Source organism: Aulonocara stuartgranti (assembly GCF_965226115.1).
Source record: "Aulonocara stuartgranti genome assembly, chromosome: 7".
Taxonomy (NCBI): Eukaryota; Metazoa; Chordata; class Actinopteri; order Cichliformes; family Cichlidae; genus Aulonocara; species Aulonocara stuartgranti.
Window position 1 is genome coordinate 68,192,771 of NC_138945.1, and position 10,899 is coordinate 68,203,669.

Sequence of the window (10,899 nt, forward strand, 5' to 3'; positions counted from 1 at the left end):
TAATTCTAAATAATTCTAAATACTCTATACTCTACTATCCTAGAAAGTAATTGCCCGCGCGCACGCAAGCTAGCTTAGGCGTGTACGTGCTTTGACGCGTGCGTGTGTTTTCTTCAAGTTTGAGTCAGTAAGGGTGCGTCTGAAACTAGCACTACTACATTAATCCGGAAAAACTCAGTGTTGTTGCTATAAACGAAAATAACAGCGAAAAGAATTTGCAAATTAACCTTTAATTGCGAACAATAGAACGGCGCACTAGAAACAATGTAATGACTGTACAAGTCTTGGCGCTGTCGCTTTATTCCACAATCTTTGACGATGGAGTTTTCGCAGACACTCCCTTGAATGATTGAACCGTCCCGTCATACCTCGCGTGGCCAACGGCTCTCCGCCGACTGTTCGCTCATTGAATTACCGTGTTCAGCCTGTTCGGCTTGATTTGGGGCAATAAATTGGAGAAACGCGGGTTACACCAGCACATTTGAAAGCCGTTGCGCTATCCCGGCCTTCTGCTTATCTGACTGGGCGTGCTTTCCTGGGCTCGCTGGCTGGTTTTGGTCGGGGAGGCAGGGGGAAGTACGGAGCTGGTCCCGAGTGATGATGGAGCTGGAGTCGGCCAGTAACAGAGGCGACCTGGTAGCTGTGGGGGACTCGCTGCAGCCGCAGACCCCGAGCAGGCACGAAAAGAGCCTGGGGCTGCTCACGACCAAGTTTGTGACTTTACTACAGGAGGCGAAGGACGGGGTGCTGGACCTAAAAGCTGTGAGCATGCAACCCGGGGTCTTTGTTGTTAGCTAGCACATGTCATTTGGAGCCTGCCCGCTGTCGTTACACTTTCGCTAGCTTGTTAGCCTAGCCTAGCTGTATGACAGGCTAATTCGAACGGTTTTCTTTCGTGGCACTGCAGTTTCAATACACCCGGGTTACTTTCAAACGCAACTTAAATGTTGTTTTCAAGTTTTTAGCTAGAGAACTGAGCAAAGACAACAAGTGAACTTTGAGAACACCGGTCAACTTTTCAGACTCTGCCCCCTGCAGATTCAAAGTTTAAAAAGTGGGTCAGCTTTTGTCGCTTTCTTTTGACTCGACCCTGCTGCATCTTCACACATGAACAAATTTTCTCTGATTGATAACGTCTTTGTCACTTAACGACATGCATTCACTGTGTTAGTTTCCCCGCAGCTACTCGGAGAGCATGTGTCCTAAAGGACAGTGCATTCAGTCACCGTCCTTGTTATAAGCGCTTCTGATATTACACAATGAGCTGCTTTTAGATTAACCATAAGTAACTGGGTACTTGATAATTGTGCTCTTCTACACTTATAAATAGAACTACAGTCTGAAAAGTCTAATATTGTACTATTTATACTATTTGGCTTCAAAGTCGTAAAGTTTAAAACGTGTTTTTAAAGTGAAAACCAGACTTTACCAAACTTCTCAGCTCGTGTTATAAATAGAAGCCTTTCACAAACTGCCATTCATGTTTTCTTAAACCAGTGAACCAGAAGGCAGCCTGACCAGCCAAGCATTACTTGGACTGTATCACAGTGGCTGCTGGGTCTTAGCAGATAGATTGGCTTCATAGCTTTTGACACTCGCAGCTGCACTGTGCAATGCTGATAAAGTGCCAACCCTCTTTTTCCCCTCCCTGTCTCCTCAACTTTAATTTTCAGCAGTTTATTAGAATAGAATGGAATAAAATAGCCCTTTTATTGTCATTGTACATTTACAACAAAATTATGTATAGGTTAGTAAAGACATCAGGAATAAATGGCAAACAGAAGAGATGTATACAGTCTATAAATAAAACAATAGAAAGGCACACAATGGAGAGCAAAGTGCTTGGAGGTAGTGCAAAAATGCTATGATAATGAAACAAATTTACTGATTCATTCTGTAGTTGTGTAGTTATACTCTGTAACTTTCACACAACAAAGGACTTTTTTTCATTTTTCCAGGGATCCTGTTATTGAGATATGGAGCCATTACGAAAAAACTGACAGAAATTAGTTTGGTGCCAAAAAACAATTTTCTCCCCTGATTTTTAGGCTGAAAAGAAATAAATAAATAAAATAATTGAAAGGCCATTTGCGTGCTGCAGGGTGAAGCATTTTATGTTGGGAATGTATATGAATTTATGTTACGTGAATTTTCAAATAGAGCTGTCATTAAGGAACTTCCATGAGTCCACTTTAGCCACAGGCCCTGACGATAACGCGTGGGCTTACAGTATCAGCACTTGCCATATGGTTAATGTTAGCATGTTGCACATCAGATGATTTGGGCTAGAAAGGAAGGAAGTTAAAATTATGCCACCATTTTTGGTGTGACTTTAAAAGTTTTTTGTTGCAGGGCACCTGTTGGCCTAGATACCACAGTCCCTGTCTATGCGTTAGCTACATAAGTGCTGTCGTCTGTGTTTTAAATGAATTTTTCTTGTCTTTCAGGCGGCAGACACCTTGGCTGTGCGTCAGAAACGGCGTATCTATGACATCACTAACGTGCTGGAAGGTATTGGGCTGATAGAGAAGAAGTCCAAAAATAGTATTCAATGGAAGTAAGTCCACATTTCATTTTGTTCTTCAAGTGATTGACAGGGCTTTCATGACAGAAGGATGATGTGCTTAGGTAATGATGGTACAAGCTATTTGAAACCATAAATGTTTTGCAAGAACTTGCATCACTCCCAAACCTTCCACTCTGCACAAGAGGCATGTGCTACAGATGCAGAGAGAGGCGGGCAGTAGGTGAGAACCTGAGGACTGTGGTGCCTGTTGGTGTTATTCTTTGCATGTTTGCGTTTCATGGAAGATGCTCTCATGGCGTTAGCTTCATGGTAACGGGACAGAAATGACTAATGAACTGAAAAGTGCACATTCAGACTTTCAGTTTGCATAAATCACGAGGGCTGTAGGACTGACCACAGACCATATGCACTATAAATGCCACCTGAGTTACAATAACACCGCATGAAAAATAGAAAGACCCCGTCTACCGTAGCTGCAACTTCTAGGATATATTATAATAATATATTATAATAATATACATTAACATTTCAGTTTACTCAGGAGAGAAAAGAATATCAAAGCTTTAATTACGCATAAGTAAACTTTCTGAAATTTTCAAATCTTTCAGGTTCGGGCAAATTAATGTGACTCTGAGAGTCCAGGCTCTAATAAAAAACAGATGATCAGTGGCCAAGAGTTTTGTGTGTGCATGAAGGCGTCTTTATCTCCTCTCTGTACAGAAACGTGCTATTACCGTTGTGTTTTAGGGGTGTTGGTCCAGGGTGCAACACCAGAGAGATAGCCGATAAGCTGATTGATCTGAAGGCGGAGCTCGATGACCTGGCCCTTCGGGAACACGAGCTGGACCAGCAGAGAGTCTGGGTCCAGCAAAGCATCAAGAACGTGACAGATGACTCCAACAACAGCCCATATCCTTCACTGCACAGTCTGTGGGTTTTAGCTGGAAGTGGTCTGTCCTGTGGTCAGGGATGCTTTAACACGATGGCTTTATTGAAGCTGCTTGTTAGATTGTACATTCAAATTTTATTTGTCACGTACACAGTCATACACAGTACGATATGTAGTGAAATGCTTGGACGACTGCTCGTGACCTAAAGAAAAAAATGAAAAGGCTATGAATAAGATAGGAAATAAATATGAAAATTAAAAAGGGTAAATTTAACTAGGAAGGAATAAAATATAAAAATTAAAGTTAAAAAATAAAATAACTGTACAACAAAATACACAATACACAGTATAGAACTATATAAGAATGTATGAAGAAATATAAATATATATATATATATATATATATATATATACACACACACACACACACACACAATAACAGCAGCTGTACATTTTGTGTTTTCTAGTATTTAATTAGAGCAGTGTCAGATCTAGTGCATACCTGTGTGAGAGTTATAAACTAGTGGGTACTGCAAGGCAGGTTTATTTATAGAGCACAATTCAGCAACAAGGTGATTCAAAGTGCTTTACAGAGACATTGAAAACAAAAACAAAAAAAAGCATGATTTAAAATTGATTAAAAAAAACAGTCGATAAAATCAGTAGTTAAATGTAGGTTTTGAAATTTAAGCTTAAAGTGTGGATTTGGTGCTTTATTCAAATGCAGCTGAGAACAGGTGAGTCTTCAATCTGGATTTAAATAAACTGAGTGTTTCAGCTGATCTGAGGCTTTCTGGGAGTTTGTTCCAGATATAAGGAGCATAAAAGCTGAATGCAGCTTCTCCGTGTCTGGTTCTGACTCTGGGAACTGATAAAAGACCGGATCCAGATGACCTGAGGGATCTGGAAGGTTCATACTGGGTCAGGAGGTCACTGATGTATTTTGGTCCTAAACCATTCAGAGCTTTATAGACCAGCATCAGAACTTTAAAGTCTATCCTCTGACGGACAGGCAGCCAGTGTAAAGACCTCAGAGCTGGACTGATGTGGTCCACTTTTTTGGTCTTAGTGAGGACTCGAGCAGCAGAGTTCTGAATGAGCTGTAGTTGTCTGACTGGTTTTTTAGGTAGACCTGTAAAGATGCTGTTACAGTAATCAAGCCTGCTAAAGATTAATGCATGGACTAGTTTTTCCAGGTCCTGTTTAGACATCAGATCTTTTATCCTTGATATATTCTTGAGGTGATAGTAAGCTGACTTTGTTATTGTCTTAATGTGTTTTTCTAAGTTTAGGTCTGCATCCATCACTACACCCAAATTTCTCGCCTGGTTTGTGGTTTTTAGATGTATAGATTGAAGTTCTCTGGTGACCTGTAATCGTTTTTCTTTGGCGCCAAAGACTATTACCTCAGTTTTGTTTTTGTTTAGCTGGAGAAAATTGTGGCACAACCAGTCATTGATTTCCTCAATGCATTTACCAAGAGCCTGTACAGGGCCTCGGTCTCCTGGTGACATTGTGATATATATTTGTGTGTCATCTGCATAGCTGTGATAGTTTATTTTGTTGTTGTTTATAATGCTGCAGGTTCATAAATGTTACTCTGAGCAATGCCAAAGATCTGACGTGATTCAGCTGTGGGTATTGGCATACACTGTCAGTCAAAAGTTTGGGCACAGCTTATCATTAATGGTTTTTCTTTATTTTTATTTACATTGTAGATTCTGACTGAAAGCATCAAAACTATGAATGAACACCTTGGAATTAAGTAGTAAAGGAAAGAAGTGTGAACTAACTCAGAACATGTTTTATATTTCAGATCCTTCCTAACAGCCCTTTGCTTTGATTCCTGCTTTGCTCGCTCTTGGCCTTCTCTCCGTGAGCTTCATCAGGTCGTCACCTGAAATGGTTTCCAACAGACTTGAAGGAGTTCACAGAGATGCTGAGCACTTGTTGGCCCTTTGCCTTCACTCTGCGCTCCATCTCATCCCAAACCATCTCCACTGGGTTCAGGTGACTGTGGAGGCCAGGCCATCTGACACATCACTGCATCTCTCTCCTTCTTAGTCAAATAGCCCAGACACAGCCTGCAGGTGTGTTTGGGGTCATTGCTCTGTTAAACATAAATGATGGGATGGCATGTTGCTGCAGGATGCTGTGGTAGCCGTGCTGGCTCAGCGTGCCTTCAGTTTTGAATAAATCCCCAAGAGTGTCACCAGCAAAGCCCCCCCACACCATCACACCTCCTCCATGCTTCACCTTTGCACAAAAACACGGCAGGTGGAACCAAAGATCTCAAATTTGGACTCATCAGACCAAACCACAGATGGTCTAACGTCCACTCCTTGTTTCTCAGACCAAACAAATCTCTTCCGCTTGTTGCTTTTCCTCAGTCGTGGTTTCTCAGCAGCTATTTGACCATAAAGGCCTGATTCCCACAGTCTGCTCTGAACATGTAGAGATGTGTCTGCTACTGGAGCTCTGTGCGGCATCTATCTGGGCTCTAATCTGAGCTGCTGTTAATGATTTCTGAGGCTGGTGACTCGGATGAACGTATCCTCAGCAGCAGATGTGACTCTTGGTCTTCCTTTCCTGGGCGTCCTCATGTCAGACAGTTTGATCGTAGTCTTGATGGTTTTGGGGGACACATTCAGAGTTTTAGTGTTTCCTGGACTGACTGACCTTCAGTTCTTAAAGTAATGATGGGCTGTTGTTTCTCTTTACTTAGCTGATTGGGTCTTGTCATAATATGAATCCTAACAGTTGTCAAATAGGGCTGTCAGCTGTGCACAACACACCTGATGGTCTCAACCCCATTAACAAGGCAACAAATTCCACAAATGATCGCTGACAGGCACACCTGTGGAGTGAAACCATCTCAGGTGACGACATCATGAAGCTCGTTGAGAGAAGGCCGAGTGTTTGCAGCGCTGTCAACAAAGCTTACAGGAATCTAAAATATAAGACACATTTAGAGTTATTTATCAGCTTTTCCTTTGCTACATAATTCCATAAGTCTTGCTTCATATATTTGATGTCTTCAGTATTTATATAAAATGTAGTAAAAATAAAGAAAAACCATGAACTGAACAGGCGTGTCCAAACCTTTGACTGGTAGGTTGGACTACAGTCGGACTCGTGTCTGCATTGCACAGTGAGCTGCAGCATAATGAAAGACAACCATAACCCTCTATATTAGTGTTCAAAGGTCTTCAGAGAGTATGAACTACAGGTGAAGCATTTCTTCCGTGACTTTTAATGTCTGAGGAAATTCTCCTAATGATGTCACAAGGTGTTCGGGGACTTTCTGAGGGCGTCTAATAAATATGCAGTTTAGTTACAGATGTAAAGGTTTCTTCTTTCAAGCTTAAACTTGAACTCTTTCAAATACTCATTAAATGTCTGTCAGTCATTGTTAGTGTTTGTGTACAAAGGTGTGCTGTTGAGAACACTTGAGTTTGTGTGCCAGATGTGGTTGCTGCTGCACTTAACACATTCATACTATGGCCTATGTAAAGCACGAAGATCTCTGTGGAGCATTTAAAGGTAATTGTTTCGCACGCTTGGATTTGCAGGCATTTCGCTCTTTCACTCAAAGCAACTGTTCTCACTCGCCACCTCCTTCCACAGGTGACACTCTCCTCGCCATCCGTGCTCCAATAGGCACACAGCTAGAGGTGCCCATACCAGAATCTGTAAGTGACGTCTGTGGTGGATTTTCCTCTCTCGGGTCCGGTTGTTGTTTCGCTCACGTCTCCGACTGTGCGTGTGTGCAGGTTCTCAACGGACAGCGAAAATACCAGATCCGTCTTAAAAGTACATCTGGTCCCATTGAAGTTTTATTGGTCAATAAAGACCCCTCCAGTGCCTCTCCCGTTGTTTTGCCCGTTCCTCCTCCAGATGACGTCCTACAGAACCTCCCAGCTCCAACACCTACCTCCCAGTTGCCCACTGCCACCACACAGGTCCATTTTCTCTTTGTTTAGTGAGTCTGAAGTGCCAATAATAAGAACAGTGATCTTATACTAGAGTACTGGACCACCTTTGTTTGTTTCCTCTGCAGGTCCCTAAAACAGCTGTTGCTCCTCCCACAAAAACAGCTCCTATCACATCGGCCATCCAGACAGCAACGGGTAAGGAGAATCGAGTAATCTTTTAATTGTCCCACACGGGGAAAATTGGTTGTAACAAATGGCGCCTGGAACGTTTCCTCTCAACACCCACACCGTTTCCTATCGTGGTTCACATTTTGTCCAACATTATGTCAAACTATGTTTTTGTTGTGTGATTCTTGCCTTTATCTCAGAGGTGACAGCCACCACAGCGCTCAGCCCAACAACCGAAACGCCCGCTGCAGTTACTCAGCAGCTGCAGTCGTCCGCCTCTCTGGACGGTCCCGCGTCGTCTTCTGCCTCTGCAGGATTCGAACCAATGAAGTCAGGTCCATCTGAGTGTGAGTGTTACCCCTGTTCTAATAAAGGTTTGGTTACAGTTGCCTGCGACACTGTTTTATTATTATTATTTATTTTTTTGGTTGTTTTTGTCTTTTCTCTGTAGTGCTGGACTTCTCTGAAATGTTTGACCCAACAAAAGGTAAACTTCTCCTGAGCTTACGTAGCTACATTATTGGTTGCTGTACATTGAACGAGTGCATTGGAAATATTTACCAGATCCTGACGTTCTGGCTTCTTGCAGAAGTTGACGTTTCCTTAGGAACGTTTCTGCTGATGCAGGCCACTTGTCTTCATTCTCCTGCAGACTTGGTGCTTTAAAAATGTTTCTTGATTTTATTGTTCCTCTGACAGAGATCATGAGTGGTGACCTGCTGGAGGACTTGATGTCATCAGAAGGTATGTTTGCTTACAGACGAGCTGGGATATTTGTATTTCTCAGATATTCCCAGAAAGATTCCAAAGTGGAGCGTTTGTGCAGGAAAATCTTAGCCCGAACGTGTTTGGGCTCATTTGGACGAAAGCATCATTTATCCCTCGAGAACCAGTAGAGCTCAACTGCTGAGATGACTCTACAAATATCTGCGTTCTGTTTGGAATTGAATGTCGAGCTGTTGGAGAAGAAGGAAATTGCAGTGAAGGATTTTTGGAAAAAATGATTTGCTTGTGTATTTCTAATTTATACCACGCTGTAAGGTGCCTGATCTCAGTTCTCTATAATAGGTCTCATGTATTTCTCTCTTTCACCCCCAGTGTTCTCTCCTCTCCTTCGCCTGTCACCTCCACCCAGTGACCACGACTACATATACAACCTGGACGAGACAGAAGGTCTGTGTGACCTGTTTGACGTCCCCATTCTCAACCTCTGACCTCCGAGATTGTCGTCAGAGCAGGAAACAGTTGGCCCAAATATAATCGACCCTCATTTTATCAGAGTTTTGCCCCTCCCTCTCCGTGACGGTGAAGGCGGGAGAAGGTGCAGGACAGCCATCCCCACCTGAGGAGCATTTAGGGGCACCTCTGCACTGACACGATGAGCTCCAGCTGAGCTCTGATAGCAGCTCCATGTGCCGCCTCCTGAAGAAACGCAGGCGAGAACAAAACGTTTTACTTACCGATTTTCCAAGGAAAAAAGAGTCGGAATTATATTTTTGGGGGATTTTTATGTATCATAAGGGGTTACGTTTGTGTATCGGCTGCGTGGGCACACTTGATGCGAGCGAGCTTGTGTGTCTGTGAGTGTGTTTTTGTATAGACCGATCTCTTAAGTCAGAAGTCTCCGGGATTTAAGAGAAACCTTTTACTATCAGGTTAAAAGTCATGGCACGCTAAGTTCATGCATGACGTCACTGAGTCCAAACAGAGCTGGTTAAAATGCACTGTCCTCATGTACATAGAGAATATATATTTTGTATTACCAGCGCATTAGAACTTCACAGAGAAATCATTTGCAGGTAAACCAAGTCGCCACACTCAGTTAATCATACCATGTAATCTTATATGAACTGCTTTCTTTAGCATAATGGGACATTTTCAAATCCTTCAGAGTTTGAGTGTTTTTTGTACCAGTTTCATGATCTTAATGCAAAACTAAGCCTATTTAAATTTGTGATACAAGGAATCATGGACCAAAAAACATCATTTAATTAAACGGTAAAACTTGGTGCTTGCTAAAATCAAAAATCTTCTGCAAACTTCGCTGTATAACTGACTCCAAGCTGGTACTAGTGCTTCTAAACTTGCAATTTTCTCCTTTTTTAAGAAAATCGGGCTCACTTTAGTCATTAACTCCTGTTTGTCAGAGGACAAACTCCCCTCTCCTTCCAAAATGACTTCTTTCACTCATAACGTATGTATATCAATGGCATCATTTGTATGTAAAAGGCATTTTTGATGTACTTTTTTATTGCTGCAGTGAAACGTGTATTTCTTGAATTATCCTTGTTTTTTTTTTAAGTGTATATGTGGCACAGATCCCTTTTTCTGTAGTTTTAATGGTTTTTGTTGTAAGCAGAAAATCTGCCCATCACTCTAAATTACACCTTTCACCTTAGTTTATTCTCTCTGCGCAAAGAACACGTAAGTGCTTTCTTCTGTAAAATCATTTCAATGTGTAACATCCTGTTTTACCCTGGAAGACGTGTGTTTGTACAGTATGTGCTGTGTATATCTCCCTCTACTGCTTGTATAGAATAGCATTTATTTTTTATACCAGCTAGATATATTATTACAGGATTCTTGCCACTGATTCTGAGCTACTCAAGAAATTTATCGACAAAACCTGCTTCAGCAAAGCATCCTTTCCCGTCGTTGCACTTTTGACGTCACTGTGGACAGACTGGTTGCTACTCATCCTCTCTTCGGTCGATATCCAGTTTTCGTGTTTTGGACAGTGTCGTGAGCTGCCGGGGTTCCAGCAGTGGTCGCTGAACAAATTGTATCCATGTAAGACTCGAGTATGCAGTCAGTTTTTAACAGGATCACAATTGCTAAGCTGTAGTTGCATCAAATGGAACACAATAAACACTTAAATATTATTTGCATGTTTTTGAGTGGCTTGTTACTTACTGGTCGTTTCTTACTGTACACACTTGATTTATTCCAACTGTAACTGGTAACCTGATTATGAGGAACTATTGAAGGATAAAAGTAATGGGATTCTGGGATTAGGCTCTTAGACTACTGGTCAACACATAGTGGACCATCTGCATAGAGTATCCTTCTATTATGTATCTGCCATATGGCCTTTAAAGCTTCTGCACATTGTGATGAAAGTAGAGAAACTGAGTCATAGCAGCCATTTGATAAACATACATCCCATTTTATGAGCTTCCTGTTGGCTCTCACTCCCGCTTATCTTCCTCCTCGCATTTCGTGTCAATTTTACTGCCATCTGTAAACAAAGGCAGAAAATCTGTGGAGAAAGTATTTCGCATATAAGGGGAACATAATATCTTGATAGCACTTTATCAGGACAGGAAGGTCTTTCTGCTTCCCTTTTTTCTGACATTAATCCTGATACATACAGAAGTCTT

General features: G+C 41.9%; 1 protein-coding gene across 1 annotated transcript; it reads left to right on the top strand.

Moving 5' to 3' along the window:
* Positions 1-345: 345 nt before the first annotated feature.
* e2f4 (E2F transcription factor 4) lies at positions 346-10,401 on the top strand. The gene is made up of 11 exons (XM_082540666.1): positions 346-762; positions 2,448-2,557; positions 3,275-3,435; positions 6,915-6,959; positions 7,044-7,108; positions 7,190-7,378; positions 7,477-7,546; positions 7,720-7,866; positions 7,971-8,006; positions 8,219-8,263; positions 8,618-10,401. Exons 1-11 carry the CDS (start codon positions 598-600, stop codon positions 8,731-8,733), a joined length of 1,149 nt encoding a protein of 382 aa, XP_082396792.1. The 5' UTR covers positions 346-597; the 3' UTR covers positions 8,734-10,401.
* The last annotated feature ends 498 nt before the right edge of the window (positions 10,402-10,899 follow it).